The sequence below is a fragment of the Rosa rugosa genome, chromosome 2, assembly GCF_958449725.1.
Source record: "Rosa rugosa chromosome 2, drRosRugo1.1, whole genome shotgun sequence".
Lineage (NCBI taxonomy): Eukaryota > Viridiplantae > Streptophyta > Magnoliopsida > Rosales > Rosaceae > Rosa > Rosa rugosa.
Window position 1 is genome coordinate 70,627,323 of NC_084821.1, and position 23,109 is coordinate 70,650,431.

General features: G+C 36.6%; 2 protein-coding genes across 2 annotated transcripts; both read right to left on the reverse strand.

Moving 5' to 3' along the window:
* Positions 1 to 1,395: 1,395 nt before the first annotated feature.
* LOC133731434 (uncharacterized) lies at positions 1,396 to 10,830 on the reverse strand. Its single transcript, XM_062158807.1, has 16 exons — positions 10,143 to 10,830; positions 9,909 to 10,028; positions 9,636 to 9,826; positions 9,334 to 9,541; positions 8,989 to 9,226; positions 8,744 to 8,894; positions 8,339 to 8,643; positions 7,493 to 7,545; positions 6,521 to 6,609; positions 5,266 to 6,121; positions 4,925 to 5,053; positions 2,897 to 3,018; positions 2,399 to 2,609; positions 2,076 to 2,316; positions 1,825 to 1,978; positions 1,396 to 1,737 (listed from the first exon to the last, which is right to left on the reverse strand). Exons 1-16 carry the CDS (start codon positions 10,828 to 10,830, stop codon positions 1,429 to 1,431), a joined length of 4,065 nt encoding a protein of 1,354 aa, XP_062014791.1. The 3' UTR covers positions 1,396 to 1,428.
* Positions 10,831 to 11,646: 816 nt separating this feature from the next.
* LOC133731435 (uncharacterized) lies at positions 11,647 to 19,164 on the reverse strand. Its single transcript, XM_062158808.1, has 16 exons — positions 19,059 to 19,164; positions 18,085 to 18,726; positions 17,786 to 17,908; positions 17,509 to 17,696; positions 17,196 to 17,406; positions 16,861 to 17,098; positions 16,611 to 16,761; positions 16,222 to 16,517; positions 15,797 to 15,836; positions 13,793 to 14,639; positions 13,582 to 13,692; positions 13,314 to 13,489; positions 12,955 to 13,165; positions 12,583 to 12,820; positions 12,210 to 12,342; positions 11,647 to 12,139 (listed from the first exon to the last, which is right to left on the reverse strand). Exons 1-16 carry the CDS (start codon positions 19,162 to 19,164, stop codon positions 11,837 to 11,839), a joined length of 4,014 nt encoding a protein of 1,337 aa, XP_062014792.1. The 3' UTR covers positions 11,647 to 11,836.
* Between the last annotated feature and the right edge of the window lie 3,945 nt (positions 19,165 to 23,109).

Genomic DNA, 23,109 nt, shown 5'->3' on the forward strand with positions numbered 1-23,109 from the left:
TTTTTTCTTTATTTTTCTTTTCTAGCCGTACACAATATATTTTTCTTTTCCTTTTCTTTTTCACGGCTTTCACATTTTTTTTTTCATGGACAAGTCTACCCCCACACTTGAACTTTCACATCTTCTCAATCCTCATCCTTAACGCCAAACCATGTAGTAAGTCTCGAAAGATAGCTCCACTAAGTTCTTAGAACAAAGGGTAGAATTGTAGCTATACTAAGGTTCAGGGTTCAGGATTTTAAGGGTGATGAAAGAAAGGGCTTAATGTAGGCTCAAAGGGTTTTATCTAAGGGGGTCCCACGACGGGCACAAATGGGGACACAAGCTTATTTGGCAATGGTGATAATTCCTAGGGTGCCTCTATCCTTTCCAAAATCAGGGACATGTATCGATAAAAGTCTCAACAAGCACAATAGTGAATTCTAGCATTCTCTAGTCCATTAAACTTAATCTATGGCAAGCAATCAATCAAATGAAAGAATAATGAGATCATCAAAACATCGCCAAGAAATTAAGAATTTTTTTTTTTTTTTCATTTATCACTCCAAGAAAAAGGGACATGGGCTCAAATATCTCACATGGGTTTTTATGAATCAAAACTCATCTTAACATGCTCATATTTTGTACCAAGGTCACGAAATCCATATCCACTACACATGCATACATTTTTCATATATCTCAATTAACCAAAGAATACCATTTTAAAATCATCTCAATACAGTGCTATTTTACTCAAGCACGGTACGTGCGGAATCCTTTTCTACCAACTTTATCCACATAGTTACGTCGGAGATCAATAAGGCATAATTAACTTTTAGATTATGTTACGTGCATAATTAACTTTTGTGACGTGATGAGCCCCTAACTTTGTGAACGATTAAAAACTAATCCATAACTTAAAAGTTGCATGAAATTAATTTTCAAATTGTACCAAAAAAATGAAGTAAAGTCATCTAACTTTAAAAGTCATGCCAGCTTGTAAGTCAATCTGAATAACCTTTCGATTTGTTATTAATTGCCCAGAAAAGTATTTACCTGTTGAAAAGTATCTCAGTTCCCAAGCGATAGTCAAATTCATTGAAAAAGGAAAAAAAGAAGAAGACTGAGATCAGAGGAATGAAGGATGGAAACGGAACTGGCCGATATGATGAGGCAATGACAATGCCATATATGTGCAGGCCAAAACCAAGGGCTCCATGTGAAAGCTGAGCTATGAATCAAAGACGAATTAGGAAGAAGAAGATGAGAGAGAGAGAGAGAGAGAGAGAGAGAGAACTGAAAAATGACTGGATTACATTTTTACTGAGTTGGTTACAAATCACAGTTTTACATGGACTTATATATCAGTTTTCTACTACCAAATTACCAAAATAGCCTAACATACTCCTAGCACCATGAATGAATGAACTGCAACAATTGTCATCTAACTCAGCGTGGGATATCATCAGAAATCGTCAAACCATTGACAGAGCAACTAGGTAAATCCCCTAATGTATGACAGTGATCATTGATAGATCTTCCTGTAAAGAAGGCAGGTCGCTCAGGTTTGGAAAGGCAGATACTTTCACTCTTTAACATTAGAACAACCGACGACATGGTTGGCCTATTGTTTGCGTCTTCTTGAACACACAACATTCCAATGTGGATGTATCTCAAGAACTCCTTTGGATTGCATGAATCTTTCAGCAATGGATCCATCAACTCCAACACTTTTCCTTCGTTCCATAATTGCCAAGCCTGCAATGAGCGCACATGTCAACAATATAATCAGTTAGTTCTAATTAACCAAATTAACTCCTAGCTATAACAAAAAGATCGACTTACAAGACTGAGAAGAGTCGGTGCAGAAGTTGTGGGATGAAAGCCTAAAAAGTTCTTTCTTCCCGTTAGGATCTCAAGCAAGAGTATTCCGAAGCTGAAGACATCAGATTTTACAGAATACAATCCCTCCATAGCATATTCTGGAGCCATGTAACCACTAAAGTAGTTGCAAAATCACATAAAAGGTCAAAACATAAAACTTGAGAGTATATACTAGGTAATTGCATGTACGTATATAATTAGTTACGACTTACTAAGTGCCAACAATTCTTATCGTGCTTCCTTGCGTTTGATCATCAACTCCAAACATTCTTGCCATTCCAAAATCTGAAATTTTTGGATTCAAACTGGCATCCAACAAGATATTGCTAGCTTTCAAATCACGATGTATAACTCGAAGCCTAGAATCTTCATGAAGATAGAGGATTCCTCGAGCGATTCCTCCTATTATGGTGCAGCGTCTTGACCAATCCAGTTGTTCTCTTTTTTTGGCTTCTACGCTCTCGCATTCAGCAAATATAATTATGACAAAGTACTTTCTCTTCAAATTAAACTTATTATTATGATATTCACTTACCAAATAGAAAATAATCAAGACTTTTGTTGGGCACATATTCATAGACAAGTAGTGTTTCTTCTCCTCCCAAGCAAAACCCTAGAAGCTTTACGAGATTCCTGTGTTGAAGCTTTGCTACCAATAAAACCTCGTTCTTAAACTCTCGTACACCTTGTCCGGAGCTTTTTGACAGCCTCTTCACAGCTATTTCTTGTCCATTATCAAGCGTTCCCTGGTGAGTTATATGTATAGTACTTAGTTTAAGCAATCAATCATTTTCCATTCCATGCCCAAGTTGTGAAACATCAATTGTATGCACATCTTGAAACTGAAACTATGCAATGCGCATGTATTCTTTTTTCACACTTCTTTTTTATCAATTTCCCCTTGAAAATCCCCAAGAATTTATTAAAAATGTAATTTTCCTATCTACAATTGTAACTGGAATTTTGAATTCTACTATTAATCCCATAAGATTGCATATGTCCTTAAATTTCTGAAGAATGAAAGGATTTGTACCTTGAATACTTGACCAAATCCGCCTTCACCTAACATGTAATCGGCAGAAAACTTTTTCGTGGCATCTTCGATAGTTCCCAAGTCAAATTGCAAGGATTCAACAGTTGTCATATCATTTTCGGCTAATTAAGAAAATTAAAAATGAATTTTTTAGAAGATTAGCTAAAAACATATTAAAAAAAAAAAAGAGATACTGTAGTCATAAAACAAAATGTATTAATATGTGGATAATCAACATTACTCCCCTTAATACCCTCATTTTGTTAAATATTTTGAACCATTGGATTAGTAATATATCCAATGGTTCAAAATATTTAACAAATTGGTAACTTGTTTAGCCCTTAGCATTTCTAATTTTTTTGGTAACACAAACTACTAATTGAATTGAAAACAATAAAGATAGTGAAAATAATAAAGCCAATTAATGTTTGATTATCAATTGACAATTGACAATTATGATTTTTCCTTTTTCAAAAAAAAAAAAAAAAGATTCTTCTATCCTAGGTTCACCGAATCACTTTTAGTTAAATAGTCTATATTACTAATTAATTTTATCATTAGTGAATTAATGCTTGATTAATGCTTGTTATTAATGGACAATTACACAATTGAAAATTACGTTTTTTCCTTATTAAAAACAAAAACCTTCTAACCTAAGTTCGCAAAATTAGTATTAGTTAAGTAATCTTTATTACCAATTAATTATATCATTAGTAGTTTCCTTAACAAAATATATTTCTTTTTACATGCATTTTACGACAACGACAACAATTAGTGTAAAAATAAATAATATTTGTTTTAAATGTAGTCAAATGAGAACCTTTAGGACTTATTTACTCAAATGAGAATCTACTTTACTCTAATGAAAACCTATTACAATTACCACTTTTAGGACTTAATTACTCAAATGAGAACCTACTTTTCTCTAACGAAGACCTTATTTACTTTAATGCAGATTTTTTTTCTAATTACCACATGTGTCCTCAAAGTGGTTACATGAGTCCTCAAAGTGGTAAATATTATATAAAATAGAACATGTATGAATCTTTATGTTTTTATCATTAGTGAAATTATTACTACAATGACTACACATTTTATCACAACCCACAACACTTGATGTAAAAGCGGTAACTTTTGTTCTATTTGTAGTAATTACTCCACCTAAACTAATGTACTAATTTATAGACAATTTAACAAGTATGACAACAAATTTGTTGTCAGAGTGGTAAATCTTTATGTTTTTATCATTAATGAAATGATTACTACAATGACTACACATTTTACCACAATTACAACAATTGATGATTTGATGTAAAAGCGGTAACTTTTGTCCTATTTATAGTAATTACTCAACCTAAACTAATGTACTAATTTATGGACAATTTAATAAGTGCAACAAAAAATTTGTTGTCAAAGTGGTAAATCTTTATATTTTTATCATTAATGGAATAATTACTCAATGACTACATATTTTACCATAACTCGCAACTATTGGTGTAAAAGCGGTAACTTTTGTTCTGATTGTAGTAATTACTTCAAAAACTATACCATTTACAAGATTACCAACCATTTTACAATTCCGACAACATTTGTGTTGTGAACATGGTAAAATTAAAATTAGACCAAAAGATATGTAACAACTCAATATTGTAAGGAGCTTTTCCACTTGATAATCAAGGTTCTAAATTTGATAAAAGTTGTCCAAATATGATATTTACATCTTTGACCACTCAATTACAATAACCACAACAACTGTTGTCATAAGTCATAATTGTAGTTCAACTATGTGTAATTTATTATTTTGACAATACTTGTTACATGATTTTTAACAATGTTACATATCAAGAAAGAGTGTGTTGTTAATATGGCAAATTTTATTTTAAAAAATGACACATGTCAATATTTAATTGGGTAACCTGTTGACCAGTTCAGTAGCTTTCCACTATATTAATTTACTAAAAGTAAAAATAATAAAAAAATAAGAATATGACAAACACCAAGGTACCCAAGACGACCCCTTAATATTACCTTCATGTTGTTGTCCTTTGGCTCTTTTTAATTTGCGAATGAAACATCTGGCCACAACCACAACTAGCACACAGAGAGCAACGGGAGCAAGAATGCTAGGAATGACTATGGATGGGAGTTTACCTATTCCTGTTTATTCAATAAAATTTTCAAACCAGTAGAACTGTAGAAGTGAAAACAATTATGAAGGGTAACAGCTAGGAAAATCTTTGTCAATTCTAGATTCTCAAACTTAAAACTATAAATTTTCCTCAGATATGTAAGTGATTGATCAAAATTTTCTTGATATTAAGCAATAGAACACTAGTACATCGAGTATTCATATGGTAATATAGTATTACCTTTACGTACCGTTGCCACCGGGGCTGGCGGAGGAGGTGCTACAGGGGCTGGCGGAGGAGGTGCTACAGGGACTGGCGGAGGAGGCATATCGTGCTGTGTTGAATAGAAGGGGTACACCTCGTACCTAATATTACAACTTGGAGACAGAATTCTTCCCCCTTGTTTTCCACTACAACAAACCGGAAGTTGTGCTATGGCTTCTCTAAGACAGTACTTGCAATCTGCGGTGGACAGATCCTGCGTGCACTGTCCGAGGGTGTACAGCGTAATAAAATCTGTAAAAATTGCTTGTTGGGTTGCAAACTTTTCAGGGGCTTTGATAACCTCTCGGACTAGCTCATTCGTGGTATTTGCTAGAACCTGGTTAAATTGGGCTGTTCTATTATCCTCAACCTGCGTCACATTCACTGTGTTCCACATGAACACCCTAGGTGACTGAGCCCCGGTAGAAAGAAATGACTGGTTAGAGTAGCGTACCATGCAGTCGTTGTACCATATGACAACCTGTTTCTCGACGGGACACCTTTGGACAACCTCTGAGGCCGCGGTGTCCACGCAGAATTTGCAATCGTCTGCGGACTTGTCACCGCGGCAGAGGAAGAGGCCGTCCACTGTCTCCTTTGAGATCTGGTCGCCAGCAGTGTCCTGGTAAAAGCCGGTGTCACTGGTGGCATTAGAGACAAGGTTAGACAGCAATTGGTTGCGATTGGTTTCGAAGGTGGAGTTTGGGGTGAAGACGGTGGTGTTTGGGCAGATATGGTAGATGTAGTCGGCTTTTGTAGTGGGAAAGCCGAGCAAGGCAACCATTGAAAGGAAGAGAAGGACCACTTCTGCCATACTTACTTCTGCAACTAGCTATAGCTCCCTTTAGGTGCTGCTAGCCTTCAATGGTTCAACTAGCTAGCCCTGTAATATTATGTAATAACAGTTACATGCATGGTGCTTGACTTGGGGTCTTGAAGAACCGTTTAGTCATTGTGTTCATGAAACTTCTTGGAAGAAGAGGAAGATAGAGACGAGGAAAGGAAAACGTGTTAAACTTGAGAACTGGAAGATGGGGACGGGAGTCGTGACCACTGACCAGCTACGTCTGCGACTAGTTTTAGCCATTGCTAGACTCTGTAGAGGGTATAATAGGTATTAGGTAGGTGTGTTTATTTTAGAATAGTATGAAAAAGCATTTTACTTTGCAAGTTCATTATCAACCAGTCAAAGATGTAGCCTTCGCGCGTTCTTCTCTTTTACCTTTCTTACCTTCTCCGTTATGTCACGGTGGGATTTCAGTGCTTCTCGAGTGAAACTCAAACCGAGAGTGCAAAACGACGTCGTCGGGGAACCTCGATCTGCATTGTAATCATCGCGGTTTGGTACAAGCACAGAGAATTTGGTAATTTCTTTCCGATTGGCGCCTCTCTCTTTTGTGCTCTTGAGCTATTGTCTGTCATGGAATCTCTTTACTTGGTTGTTATGTTCAGTTTTCATCCGTCCATTTTGAAAGTATGAATTAGTTGAGTTTTGAAGAAGAAGAATTTGTGATATTTTCAAGAAGAATTGATGGAATTTTGCAGAAATAGAAGAATTAGATGTATATATTTGAAGAAGAATTATTGGATTTTGAACAAGTAGAAGAATTAGTTCTAATTGTTTGAAGAAGAATTAAATTTTGAAATTGATGTTGAATTTTTTGAAGCAGTAGATGATTAGTTGTATATAGTCTGATGAGAAGAATTGAATGATTTGAAGAAGAAGAATTGGTTGAATTTGAAGAAGTAGATGAATTAGTTGCATATGGTTTGAAGAATAAGAATTATGTGATTGTTAAAGAACAAAATTTAGTTGGATTTTGCAGCTTGTTGTTTCTTTGTTTTTTGGATGGGATGGTTCTGGATTTGAATTTTGGTGTTGGTTGTGGTTTGAGGAGATGGAGGTGGAGCAGGTGACAAGATTTTATACTGGTAAAATAGAGATGAATCAGCTGATAATGGTCTCAGGGGTTGTATGTGATACCAAGCCCAAGATACTGGAGGTGAATGTTTTATGGTCAGAACAAATGTGCCGGGATATGAATTGGCTGAGAGCAAAATGGAGGGACTAGAGTATTCGTGTAATATGATGGCTGAATTTGTTATATCAGTGACCATGGATGATAACGCAGGCTTTGATGGTGAAATCCAAAACACTTTCTAGAGCTATTGTCGGGGTCTCGATATTTTCATTGAGTGCAACCTCCTGGGGTCTTAATATTTTCAGTGAGTGCATCCTCTTTGGCTTTGGTTTCACTGTAGGCAGAAGATGGCTATCAACATTAGCTCTAGGACTGAGCACTGACTGGTTCCTATTGGAAGATGCTTGATGCTTTACCAATGGACTTGAATCACGCTGCTGCTTAGATTGGATATCTTTTGTGGCAGTGACTTCACCTGATGCATCTTGAAAGACCTTAATTTGACCATTGTATTGAGTTTAAATCATGGCTTGGAAAGCTGAGAAGACAGCAGATTTAAACTCAATACAATGGTCAAATGAGATTCGGACCTAAAGGACATTGGAAGGCATACGATTGACAATCCAATCGGAATTTTTCGATAGCAATATAAGGAACCCAAATTTGAGCTCATGACAATTGGAGACGCAATTGGATAGGGACCCGCTCTGATACTATGTTAACCGGCGACAAGTGTGGCCCGTGGCTCATTATTATACCGATACGATCTCAACTTAACTACTTGTTAGGTGTTCGGTTTTAATCACAAAATGTCTCAGTACAATTGGGTGAGAGCCACCCACTTATAAGTTATATTTTATTTTGTCACTTTTCTAAGTTAACATTAAAAAAAGAAACATACCATATTAACCTTTACTGAAGGATTAACTACTGACCCTGAATTTACATCCTAAAATGATTTTGGTATTTAACTGTAGCATACATTACAACAATGCCATTGTTCTAATCATTTTGGATCATATGTTTGCAGAGAAAATTGTGCTTCCCCTGCCATTAGTTGAATACATCGATCGAACAGTTTTAGATGTTGAGTCTGGTAAATTAGCGAGCAAGCAAAATGAATTCACCTTGGTGAAATGATGGAAAGAGTGAGCTGATTTGAAGTAGGATTAGTGGTATGTGTAGACTCGTTTATTGGAGCAACTCTACCTATTGCAAATATGGCTGGTTTCTTTGGTTCAGGAAGACCAATTGAGTCATCATTTCCCAGCAACACAACCACAGCTGACATTGTTGGTCTTTCTTCAGGGTCTTCCTGGACACATAAAAGCGCAATCTGCAAGTATTTCAAAACGTCTGCTTTCGGGCAACATTCCATCAACAAAGGTTCCACAAACTCCGACCCTTTTCCATCCTTCCATAGTGTCCATGCCTATCAAATAATTAAGTAAATAAGTCTTGTTATTGATGCCTGCATTGCAGCTAAACTTGGTTAAGTGAGACTATTAGTCAAAGGGGGCAAAGAAACATACGTATTCAACGAGCGTCTTGGCATGTTCCGTGAGGTAGAACCCACTAGTCTTTTTCCCACTTATAATCTCAAGCAAGACTACTCCAAAGCTGAAAACATCAGATTTTACAGAAAATAGTCCCTCCATTGCATACTCGGGAGCCATGTAGCCGCTGTTTTAAAGGTAAGCATAAGCCATAAAGCATCAGCGCACATATTCTCTTTTCAATCGTGGTAAAAAGTTGAAATACACATGAAGAGACTTACTGTGTTCCTACAACTCTTTTAGTGTTGGCAGTGTTCTGGTTGTCACAAAATATCCTTGCCATTCCAAAGTCTGATATTTTTGGAACCATTTCATGGTCCAACAACACATTGTTGGGCTTCAAATCCCTGTGAATGATCTTAAGCCGGGAATCCTCATGAAGATACAGAAGTCCTCTGGCTATTCCTTCAATGATGTTGTGATATGTTTGCCAATTGAGTTCAGCTCGTCTTTCCAAATCTAAAAAGTTCAGTTGTAATTAAACCAATGCAGTTCATGTCATTGTCATGGTATCAAAGGGAGTATAATATATAAGCGAAATACAGTATAGTGGGGAATGAACGAACCAAAGATAAAAGTATCAAGGCTTTTATTTGGCATGAACTCGTACAAAAGCAGCTTTTCTCCTCCCTCAAAGCCACATGCCAAAAGCCGCACGAGGTTTCTGTGTTGAAGCTTTGCAATGAGAGTGACTTCATTTCTAAACTCCTCTAAGCCTTGCCATGACTTTCTTGATAGTCTTTTAACAGCTACTTCTTTCCCATCTAGCCAACCCTGGAGTATTTCCAAAGTTACATACACATATGGTCTTACTCAGCCAGCTATGAACCATTACTTCACCCATTTAGAACTATAAGAGATGTATTACCTTGTAAACAGCACCGAATCCACCTTGTCCAAGCTTGTTCGAATCTGAAAAATCATCTGTAGCTTTCCTTACAGTAGCTAGATCAATGAATGGCAGCTCTTCAGAACTTACCATTTTGTCTTCTTCAATGATTGTGACTCCAGTGGGGTTTAATAATTCAGGTAATAGTCCATGCTGGCTTCTTTCTTCATCTGCAGCAAGGTTAATTAGAATTACAAATAACTTTTAATTGGTAATCCTACCTATATAATTAAAGAGTTTTGATCCATGTACCTCGGACATTTTCCAATTCACTTCCCCGCCGAAGATAGACAGCACAAAGTACAATGAAAACTGCTGATAGTATAGTGGATACACATATAACGACCACCTTCCAACTCTTCCTCTTGTCCCCTGTCAATTAATTTATGGTGAATTGATAGTATGTATTTTCAATGTATTGCAACTTTGCAAGTACAGATGATTATCAATAGAAAAGAAGAACATTTGAATTTTGAAGTCTCTAACCTTTGGAAATGTCGTTGAAAAATCGGTAGAGCTCAAACCTCACATTACAATTATTGCTAACAACAGTTCCACCTTCACGAGCAGAGCAGCATACCTGAAGCTCCTCACGAGCAGAATTCAAACAGTTATGGCATTCATCTTCAGAAATGTCTCTAGTGCACTGTTGTAGGCCATAAATAGATTGCTTTCCTGAAAATTTCATATAGCCAGTTGCAAACATTTCCTTAGAAGTATAGGCAGTCTGGTACAAGAGCTTTGTCATTAAATTATTCAAAACATCAACTAACTGCTTTGGATTTGATACATTCTTCTCCTGCTTATTCTTCTCAGGAAGCTTTCCACCATAAAACATCACTGAAAAGAACGGGGTAGAGGAATAGTGAACTTGACATAGATCATACCATATAATTGCTTCTTCAGTTTTACAACTCTTGATTTCCTGGCTTGCATCATGAACACAGCTCTGACAAACTGTGGAGTTTACATCCCCTCTACAAAGTGCTTGTCCATAGACCCAGTCACTGCTATTGCCAATCGTGTCATTGTAGAAACCACCAGAGATTGAAGTATTGGAAGACAATGACTCGAGGAGTAGCTTGAGATTATTTTCAAATGGACTCTTGGCAGTATAGTTTCTGGATCTACAATCTTTGAAAAGAAGATCTGCACCAGAAATGGTAGTAGGCATTAAAAGTAGAATAATTATGAAAACCATAACTGAAAGTGGATCTCTATAAAATTTTTAGGAAAAGGTTCAAGGAAGACTCATACATATACATATTTAGGTCTCTCTGACTATTCAAGTCTGGCAACGGAAGTTTAACCACTTGTTTGCATACGGTTAGGCTCTTGGATATGCCCAGAAACTTCCTTGCAGAATCTAGGAAGGCTAAGATTCTTTATGATAGGGACTGGGAATAAATGTTCAAAGCTTCGAGTATTATAGGGACCAGGAATGTTTTGTACTGAGCAAGGCACTGATGTAAACTGGTACTTCTGATTAGTAAAATTACAAGTTTTATGATAAAAAATTTTAAAATGTTGAATTTTCTGATGTGTACTAATCAATGCCTTTGGCACCTTGGTTGCATACTATTCTTAAAATGAATGAATAATCTATAGCCAGCCGGGTTCATAAACAGTTGTAAACTGTTATATTCTGAAAATACCAAGTGTTGAAACTTTAGTGTGTATTTTTCTTTGCACTTTATGTTTGGTTCTGAACAACTTGTTTTCACTTACTACTGGAAATATTTTCTTTGGCATTCGTATTCTATGGACTGAATAACAACCTTGTCACACCCTACTTTTATTGAGAAGAGTTATGTCAAGTGCCTCTGAAGGTTGCAGAAACAGAATAAAAATAGCTGTTGATCCTGTTTTTTTCTTCAGGTTTCTCAGTTTTATAATCTGCTAGACATTACTGTGAAGTTGGTACTTTCATCCAGCACATCAATAACATGAGTAGTTATCAAGTGTCTGCAGTTCCCAAAAATGTACGAAATTTGAAACTCTAAGAGGCAAAAGAGAATACATATATAGACATATATTTCAATTGCAATTCCAAATTGGGAACTCATATCAGTTAGAGATTAGACTTTGTGACTAATTTACAGAAGGCAGGTATTTTGTGCCTGGGAGGACAGAACATCAATTAGATGGCAATTTCAATGCCACCATGAACATCAGCTCTGCTACCGTGGCGCTATGTTGGAAATTGTTAGTCCATTATAAGAGCTACTAACAGCACCAGCCATATTATGGACATCACTGAATGTTCCAATGGAGAAGGCAGGTTTTCCAGGTTGGCTAAGATTTACAGTTTCACTTTTCAACATCAAAATGGCAGAAGACATGGTTGGCCTGTCATATGCATCTTCTTGAACACACAACAATCCAATATGGAGATATCTTAAAAACTCATCTGAATCACAGTAACCAACCAGAAAAGGATCGATTAGCTCCAGTCCTTTTCCTTCATACCATAATTTCCATGCCTGCATACCATCGTTCCATTAGATATAACCACTCAAAAACTTAAGAAGCTATACAATTACTTAAACTTACATATGATGGGAGGCTAGCACGCTTGGCGTTCTTTCTCCCAGTTATTATCTCAAGAAGGAGTACTCCAAAGCTAAAAACATCAGACTTGAAAGAATATAATCCCTCCATTGCATATTCAGGAGCCATGTATCCACTGTTGCAATACGGAATTTTAGAATAGATGTAGAGAAACTTGAGTAGGGAGTGAAAGTCTACACGATAATGTTGGAACCAAAGCATTCAAAAACAGAGCAGTTATGTGTACTAAAGCCATGATTCTGTAAAAGGCCATGCCAATCTTGTGATAGACATGGAAAAATCTGAATAAAAAAGTTGCTCAACAGCTAAGTATTTCTGTAAATTGAAATTGCAAAGGTAGAGATCAAGGACTTACTAAGTCCCAACTATTATGGCAGTATTAGCTTGTCCTTCACTTCCTGCAAAGATCCTGGCCATGCCAAAATCTGAGATCTTTGGGTCCATCTCATTGTCCAGTAATACATTGCTAGCTTTCAAGTCTCTGTGGATGATTCTAAGTCGAGAGTCCTCGTGCAAATAGAGAATTCCCCTTGCAATTCCAGTAATAATGTTTATACGTCCGGTCCAATCAAGTTGTGCCCGTTTCATTGAATCTAGCCATCATAAGTGGAAAAATCATTGATTAACACAAATTGGCTAGGAATCATGTAATGCTGAACTTTGGATTTATTAGCTATATAAATTGAAGATAAATTAAACTGACAGAGATAAAAAGAAATTAGCACACCAAAAAGAATGACATCTAGGCTGCTATTTGGCATGTATTCATATACAAGAAGCTTTTCCTCTCCATCTACACAATAACCCAAAAGCCTGACAAGATTTTTATGTTGAAGATTCATTATCAGTTGAACCTCAGTTGTGAATTCCTCTGAACCTTGCTCGGAACAGCATGAAAGCCTCTTTATCGCCACTTCCTTTCCATCACTCATGATACCCTGAGAAATTAGGACTCAAATCAAACAAAATCGTAACCAAACAGATAATAAATACAACCAGTTAGTTTTCCTATAGTGCAGAAGTTTTTAAATTATTGAAGCAATGTTATTACCTTGTAATATTTTGGACAAGAAAAACTGTTCTTACCTTGTAAACAGGACCAAAACCACCTTCCCCAAGTTTATTCGACTCAGAGAAGTTGGAAGTAGCTGCTCGTATAGATGCAAAGCTGATATTGGGGTATTCCTGAGCTTTAAGGTTGTTCCTTCCTATAAATTGGTTTTCATGGACTAGTGTAGGTAAACCTAAAATTACACTATTGTCTGAAGATGGAGCAAAAAAAAAAAAAAGCTGCTTCAGAAAATGATTCAGTGAGCTTTGAATTAAATTTTCCATAAGCATTCAATATCATTACCTTTTCTATTTCTCCTTTTCATTGCAAGAAAGATATAGAAACCAAAAAGTACTACCGCCAGGCATGCTGATAGGCTCACCAGGATTATTATCAACCAAACCTTCCTTCCACCTGATTTTGGCAAGCATTTGCAATAAATAATCTAATTTCCTTGTGAAAAAGTCTATAATAACATGCATAATGATACACTTTCTTGAAATTAAGTACTTACCCTTAGAAGCTTGTGTTGGATAATTGTAGGAAGCTTGTGTTGGATAATTGTAGAATGGGTATAACTCATACCTCAGAAAACAACTACGACTGAAAAGTCTTGCACCCATGGCGAAGAAATATTCTCTTAAAACGTCTTCTGTGGCTGTCTGAAGGCATTTGTCACAGTCACCTTCAGATAAATCGGTAGTACACTGCACAAGAGCATATATCACTTTGTCTCCAAAGTTCACTTCTCCAGTAGCATACATCTTAGGGAAAGAATCATTATAAGCCGCTTTCTTAGCGAGTTCACCCAGCTTTTGATTCACAACAGACATAAACTTTTCTGGCTGCTCTGAAATATTCTGTGGATTGACTTGAAGAACGTTGTTGTCCGATACATTTAATCTGCCAAAGAAATTCTCATTGGAGTAGCGCAGCTGGCACCATTCCTCCCATACAATTGCTTCTTTTGACTTAGGACAGAGATTCATAATGTGTGATTGTGCTGCGTCTATGCACGTGTGACATGTATCGTTTGAAACAAAGTGGAGGCACATATAGAGAGCGTAAACTCTATCTGGCTCATTTCCAATCGAACCATTATACCACCTGGAAACAGAAGCTTTGGAAGATGATAAGTTGAGTAAACTCTCAAGGTTTCCTTGAAACGTACTATCGCCTGCATAGTCATTAGTAACAACTGAGCATATATTATAAGGAGGGACATCATAAGGTGGTGCAGCACAAGCAAGCTCAAAAAGGAGAGTCATGAAACAACAAAGCAAAAGCACCGGAATGGTTTTCATGGCACTTAGGATATGAACCATGTTTTGTCTTGCAATTTTTGCAGTACAAATAATCATCTATATATAATCATGCCAACAGATTTGTACCACTTTAAATATAGACTAATAGACCTTTCGGGTACAAGTTCAAGCTTAAACATTCACGCTTCTCTTTCAGCAATTTAGTCAAGCAGTTTAGTCTGGAAAAGTAAACGATCTAGATTGATGGGCGATCTAGTCTAATCCATCAATTGGCCTTAGATTCCTGGAACCTGTTCTCCTTTGTTTACTATTCAGCCATAGGCACACAAGTTTAAGGATTTATTGACCAAAAGTAATACCATGAAAGAGAGTGACAAAGAGATGTCACGGGCATAGAATAAAACTGGAACATGCTTGGATTTTTGTGTGGGTTTGTTGTTTATGGCTGGCGCAAGATATTATTATTCTTTTGGAATTGTTAATGGTGTAGGTATACTTGGCTTTCTTATCTGGGTTGGAAGTCATCACAATGGTGAAGGTGCAAAAGTCCAAGGATATGCATGGTTTTGAAGGAGAACAGGTAAAGCACTAACCTTTGTGGTCATGACCACAAAGCTTCAACGAAGCTCTTCATAGTTCTCCAATGGGTTCTGTATCTTCCAAATTTCCAGTCGCTGCCAGTGTCAATCTTTGACCTTTTCCAGACTGTTAAAATTCTAAAAATAGCCAAATAGGAGGAAGAGGATAACTTCTTGGGACATCTTACCTAATGGGCTTGCAGAGATGGGCCTAGACTTGAGTTTACAATTTTACATTATGTGAATACAAGTCGAAGTCCATTTGGGATGACTTTGTGGACCGTTACAAACCCAAATGGGTAAAAATATTTAGATAATCACCAATATTTTTATTCTCGAGAGACCTACTATGCGATATAATATTATTCATCAGTCAAAACTCCAGTTAGCATACTTGACACACGCACGCAACAACAACAACAACAACAAAAATAAAATCTCTAGTTAGCATTGACAAACATAAAGCAAAAAACATTGTGGAGTGCCAAAAAGATGTTAAAGCAATTTTTCGGTTATTTGACTTATTTCTGATCCTCTATGTCTTTTTCCGTCACTATAAAGATGATGATACATCAAAAGCACTAATAAGACTAAGACTGAGACTAAGAAAATCAAAATCATCCTCCGGACCTTGAAGGATGAGGCTTGACATGACAATGCTAGGTTTTCCTAAACCATGTAGAGAACTAGTTCTTGTTTAACAAGTAACCTAAGCCTATAAATACAGTACACATCATTCATTCTATTCGAGCAAAAATGGGAGCATACGAGGCGCATTTTTTTGTAGGTCTATTGGGGTTCGCATGTGCTCCGTAGAGGTTGTGTAATGAGGTCATGAGTTCGACTCACAATAGATTAGTTGTTGTATTTGAAAAGAAAAAAAAAATCTAGCATTGACATAAATTTTGCAGTATCATACCATGAATATTAACAATATGAAATTAAATTGGCTTTCTTTACAAGTTATGGCATGTCTGATTGCTACATAAAAACTTGTAACTTCCATTGCATCCATTTATTACCTATTATGTACATGACACTATCCATCTCCTACTTTGAACTTTCAGTTTTCAATCTCTGTACATATTGAGCAAAGTCACCTTGGCAAAATGATGGAAAGAGTGAGGCCGTTCGGAGTAGGACTAGAAGTAGACTCGTCAATCGGAGCAATTCTACTTGCTGCAAATATTGCTGGTTTCTTTGGCTCAGGAAGCTCAATTGAATCACTTCCCAGCAACACAACCACATCTGACATTGTCGGTCTTTCTTCAGGGTCTTCCTGGACACACAAAAGCCCGATGTGCATGCATCTCAAAATCTCTTTTGTTGGGGATGATTCCATCAAGCAAGGCTCGATAAATTCAACTTCTTTTCCATCCTTCCATAGGTTCCATGCCTATCAGTTATTTAAGCAAATTGAAATTCATGACTATTTGGGAGCAAAACTTGAAGATATATTAACCATTGTAGAGTAGAGATAAGAACTTACATATGCAACCAGCGTCTTGGCATGTTCAGTGAGGTAGAATCCACTATTTTTTTTCCCACTAATAATCTCAAGCATGATTACTCCAAAGCTGAAAACATCAGATTTTACAGAAAATAGACCCTCCATTGCATACTCCGGAGCCATGTAGCCACTGATTAACTATAATTGTTAGCTAGTTCTCTACTCCATCACATTTAAAGGACTCCAGAAATTGACAAAAAAAAAGAATGATAAAATGAAGCATACTCACTATGTTCCTACAACTCTTTTAGTATTAGCTGTGTTCTGATTTTCACAAAATATCCTTGCCATGCCAAAATCTGAAATTTTGGCCACCATTTCATGGTCCAAAAGTACATTGCTGGGCTTTAAATCCCTGTGAATGATTCTGAGCCGGGAGTCTTCATGAAGATACAGAAGTCCTCTGGCGATTCCTTTAATGATGTTGTGATATGTTTCCCAACTAAGTTCAGCACGCCTTTGCGAATCTGAAATTCATGACATGTTTAACTAGATATGATAGTATGATGTGATACTTAAGGCTGAAAGTATATGTAGTACTATAATGGGTAGGCTTAACAATACCAAAGATAAAAGTATCAAGGCTTTTATTTGGCATGTACTCATACAAAAGCAGCTTCTCCTCTCCTTCAAAGCCACATGCCAAGAGCCGCACTAGGTTTCTGTGTTGAAGCTTTGCGATGAGTATGACTTCATTTTTAAACTCCTCTAAGCCTTGCCATGACTTCCTTGACAATCTTTTAACAGCTACTTCTCTCCCATCTGGTTGCACACCCTGACAGTATTTTCACAAAGATCAAATGCATGTTAATTAGGGGCAGATACCAATTAATACTCGGCCCATTTAAAACTATAATATAATAAATAGCAGCATTACCTTGTAAACAGTACCAAACCCACCTTGTCCAAGCTTGTTGGAATCTGAAAAGTCATCTGTGGCTATCTTTATAGTTGCTACATCAACAAATGGCAGTTCCTCAGTCACCAATACGCCTTGTTCTGTAATTGTTACTTCAGTGGGACTTGCCAGATCATTTAATAGAACCTGCTCGCTTATCTCTTCATCTGCAAAAAGATACAAATGGAGATAAAACTTACTAGCTAGGTAATCCTGCATAAACTCAGAATAACCACAGTTTTCATCATCTTTGTACCATTGACATTTTTCAATCTCTTTTGCCGTCGAAAATGAACTGCACAAAGTACAACTAGAACTGCAAATAGTATAGCGGATGCACATGTAACCACCACCTTCCAAGTCTTCCTGTCATCCCCTGCTAATGGTACCTTAATTATAATGGATGAATATCAAGGTTGTATGTTCTATATATATATTGGTCATGCTATGTAACGCAAGCAATGTATATAATGGATTCCTAATAGTATTTATAGCCATGTCAATGTATGTCTTTCTAACACTATGATTATCAAAAGAAGAATTGAAGTCCCTAACCTTTTGAATATGGATAAATTAACAGACTGCTTGAAGTATCATTAAAAAACTGGTCGATCTCAAACCTCACATTACAATTTCTACTGACTACAGTTCCGCCCTGATGAGAGGAGCAGCATGATGAAAGATCCTCTAAAGCAAAAACCAGACAGTCATTGCAGTCTCTTTCAGAGATGTCTCTGGTGCACTGTTCCAGACCATAAATAATTCTATTTCCCGAAAGCTCAATTTCACCAGTTGCAAACATTTTCTTTGGAGGAGTAAACAGAGACTCTCCGGAGAGGTTATTCATTAAATACCTCAAAACATCACCAAAATAATGTGCATCTGATACATTCTTCTGCTGATTATTCTGGTCCGGGTACTTCCCAGTATAAGTCATCGATGAAAAGAACATCTGGTAGGAATAGCGAACTTGACATAGTTCATACCAGATCAATGCATCTCTAGATTTGCAACTGTTGAAGATTTCCTGGCTTGCATCACTCACACATTTCTGACAAGCTGTGGAGCTCACATCCCCTCTACAAAGTGTTTGTCCATAGACTCTGTCACGGCCAGTGCCAATTGTGTTGTTGTAGAAACCACCGAAGATTGAAGCGTTGAATGACAATGAGTCAAGGAGCTGTAAGGTTTTGTGGACTAATCAATATCAACTAAAGTCACAGTAACTTATTACTCTTCATACAGAACATGTAATTGGACTAAGTTATGTTATTCTAATTGCATTCCTCCTACAATAAGGGTATGTATGGCCATGCCTTACTACATTAGGTAAAATTGTTCTGTACACACTTCAGGAATATAGTTCCTATTGCTATTATGTTTAGGAAATCTTTATGGGAAGGAACCTAAAACTAAAAGCCTATATAAAGAACTACTTGGTCCCTGCTCTAGCTGTCATAACTATCAATTGAGAATTCATAACCTCTGCCCATTGGAGACTCTCACTAAAGGATAGCTCAGAGGAGAACCAACCAAGTGCATCAGCTCTAAGTTCAACTTGTATTCTTCAACAATGGCTGCAGCTCCAGGTAAGTTTGTGTTCTTACATTGAGTACAATTAGCATATGCATACATTCAGTTTTACTTATATTTGGTATCAGAGCCTTTGTGCTCAATTAAGAATCGACTTAATCTTATGCAAAAATTATTTTTGTTTTCATACACAAAAAAAAAATAATCGGAGCCTACAGTTTTTCTTCAAAAAAAAAAAAAAAAAAAAAAAAAAAAAAAAAAGGCACCAAGGGGGAGAGAATTAAGTCTGTTTAGGGCCTGCTTCATTAAACCCGGCCCAAATCTGGCAACCCCACCCGAAAGCCTGAACATAAAAAAAAAAAAAAAAAAAAAAACTGAACGAAGCAATTCTTGTTTTAACGTTGTTTGACTACGGTTATTCCCAATTCTGGGTTTGCTCCAGATGCTAGGGTCTCTCGATTAAGCCTTCAACAAGAAGATTCCGCCTAAATACTCTCTATAGCTTGTTGAATCCTTAATCAAGGAGCCTCTGCATCTACAATTTTTGCTTTCGGATTGTCATCAGTAATCAGACCTTCATAAATCTCAAACCCAGGTGCACGGCTTATACATGCTCCAGTTTTTGATTCTTTTTTTGCAAAATTTAAATTCGAATAGCCTTGTTGAGGCCTATATATATATGTAATTTTTGCAGGTTGATTGTGTTTTGATTGAGTTTTGTGATGGTTGAATAGTATGCTTAGTTTCCAGTTTCATTGAGAAAAAAAAAAAAAAAAAAAAAAACTTCACAATAAGATTAAAATCATAAAACTCTTTTCTAGCACTTAATTGTCTTGGTCCAGTTTTAGTTTAAGTTTTTTTTTTACAGATAGTACTGTCGATAGCAGTCTCTTGTGAAAAGATTTATACTAAAACATTAGTACTGGATCAGCAGCTTGTGACATTGATTTTAGTAGCTTGAATCCTTGCTCCATACAGGAGGTATAAATGATTAGAGCTTCTGAGGTCAATGTCAGCATATAACAAAGTCTAAAACTTGCCTTAAGAAGGTAACATGAACTGTTTTCTTGCCACTCTAGGTGTTAACATGTTCAAGATACCTACAGTTGAGTTTCTTAGATTTTGTGTATATGATTAAGGCAAAATAAGTGTCAAAAGTCTTTTTGCCACTCTAGGTAAAGCATGACACATTCAGCATTCATATAGGCACTTCATTCATTGCCTTTTCAGTTAACTAAATGCATTGTTTACTAATAAAACTTCTAAAATTTTCAGCTATGAATATGCTTTTTAATTGCAACCAAATGGAAACTCTTAATGGTTCGAACTTTAAGAGATGGAAACAAGACCTAGAATTATGCCTAGGATACAGCGACTATGAGCATGTCCTGCATGAAGACCCCCCAGCTGAGTTAACACCCACCAGTACTAGGGAAGCAAAAGATAAATATGCTCAGTGGCATAAACATAACAGAATGGCCCTAGTTATCATGAAAAGATCCATGTCAGAAGCTGTCAAGGGAGGTATACCAGATGCAAAACTAGCAAGGGAGTATTTCAAGAATATTGAAGAAAAGTATCAAGTGTCTGACAAGGCTGAAACTGGAGCATTAATGAATGCTCTTACTGGCATGAAGTTCGATGGAGTAGGGAGCATTAGGGAATACATTCTGAAGGGGACAGAAACTGCAGCAAAATTAAAGGCTTTAGGTGTCACCATTGATGATCCCTTTCTAGTTCACTTAATTCTGAATTCCTTACCCGCACAATACTCTCAGCTAGAATGCAGCTACAACACACAGAAAGAAAAATGGAGTGTGAATGAGTTGATTTCAATGTGTGTGCAAGAAGAAGATAGAATTAAGAAGAGAAAAGGGGTAGCTATTAATCTGGTCAGCAAACCACAATTCAAGAAGAAAGCTTTTAAGTCCAAGTATTCTGCAGCATCTACCTCAAAAACACAAAATGAAGCAACTCAGGGATCTAACAACTTTAAGAATCAAAAGTCAAGTTCAGTTAAGTGTTTCTTCTGCCGTAAGCCAGGGCATGTTAAGAAAGATTGCAGAGGTTTTAAGGAATGGATGAGTAAGAAAGGTAATAATTTCAGTTTTCAAAATAAAATTGTTTTTCATTTAGAGTCAAAAACTGTCAGTGTGTCTAGTAGCTCTTGGTGGTTTGATACTGCATCTCCAATTCATGTTATTACATCTATGCAGGGTTTTCTAAGAAAGAGGATTCCAAACAAGGATGAAGCTAGGATTAGCTCGGGGAATGGGAACCGAGTAGCTGTCAAGGCCATAGGAGTCGTTAGACTTGTTTTTATTACTGGTTTTTCTTTGGATTTAGAAAATGTATTTTGTATTCCTTCTATGCAAAGAAACCTGATTTCAGGCTCTCTTTTAGTAAAAAACAATGGCTGTACTTTTACAGGCAATAATAAAGGTTTAGATTTCTTCAAAAATTCTGATTTTATTGGTGATGCTTCTTTAATTGACGGTTATTGGCATATGAATTGCAGGAATTCTGTTGAAGTGTTTTTGACTGAAAAATCCGTTGGTTTTAAAAGGCCTAGACTGAATGAAAAATCTGCTTTTCTTTGGCATAAACGTTTGGGTCATATTTCAGAAGAAAGGCTGAAAATCTTAATCAAACAAAATGTTTTACCTTCTTTAGACTTTTCAGATTTCGGTGTTTGCATAGAATGTCTTAAGGGTAAAGCCACCAATCTTAGGAAGAAAGGGTCAATTAGAAGTCAAGAGCTATTAGAACTTATTCACACTGACATTTGTGGTCCTTTTCCTCATAAAACCATCTGTGGAAATCAATACTTCATTACTTTTATTGATGACTTTTCTAGATATTGTCAAATTTTTCTTATTTCTGAAAAATCAAAAGCTCTGGAAGTTTTTAAAATTTTTAAAGCAGAGGCAGAGAAACAGCTAAACAAGGTTATCAAAGTTGTTAGATCAGATAGAGGTGGAGAGTTCTATGGCAGGTACACTGAATCAGGGCAAAACAAGGGTCCCTTTGCTCTCTATCTTCAGGAATGTGGAATCAAGGCTCAGTACACCACACCAGGAACTCCACAGCAGAATGGAGTCGCAGAGAGAAGGAATAGGACTTTGATAAATATGGTGAGAAGTATGATCTGTAAGTCTGGTTTGCCGAGATATTTATGGGGGGAAGCACTGAAGACAGCTAACTACATATGTAATAGGACCCCTAGCAAATCAGTTGAGAATAAAACACCTTTTGAGTTATGGTTCAACAAGAAACCTAGTCTACATCACTTTCATGTATGGGGCTGCAAAGCAGAAGCAAGGATTTACAACCCTCAGCAACAAAAATTGGATTCCAGAACCTCGAGTGTTTATTTTGTTGGTTACTTGAACAAATCTAAAGGGTACAGGTTTTATAGTCCTCATGGCAGCACAAGAATATTAGAAACCAATAGAGCCGTTTTTGTTGGAGAATTAGATGGTTCAGACATTGTCGATATCGGTACATTTGAAGAAATTGATGAAACTGATACTAATGATACTTTTGAGTGGTTAGTTTACAGCAGCGATGAAGGAATAAGCACTGAAGTAATGGATCAGATTGAAGTACCAGCTATGCATAATGTTGTGCCTCCAGCAGAAACACCTGCAATTGAACATGATGACATTCAACCACAATTTGAACAAAATGAAGCTGCACAACAACAAGAACCTCATGATGAGCCTCATCGACATGATGAAAATGTTCAGCAACCTCAAGAAGTAGAACCACAACAGCAACAACAAGAACCAATACAATTGAGAAGATCACAAAGGGAAAGAAGATCAGCCATTCCAGATTGTTATGAAACAACATTTCTGACAGAGACAGATTTTGATCTTGGAGAAGAAGAAGATCCAGTTACTTATTCGCAGGCACTACAATCAACATATGCAGATAAATGGATAGAGGCAATGGAGTCAGAATTGAAGTCAATGGAAATAAACAAAGTGTGGGAATTGGTTGATAAACCAGAAGGATACAAACCAGTGGGATGCAAATGGGTAT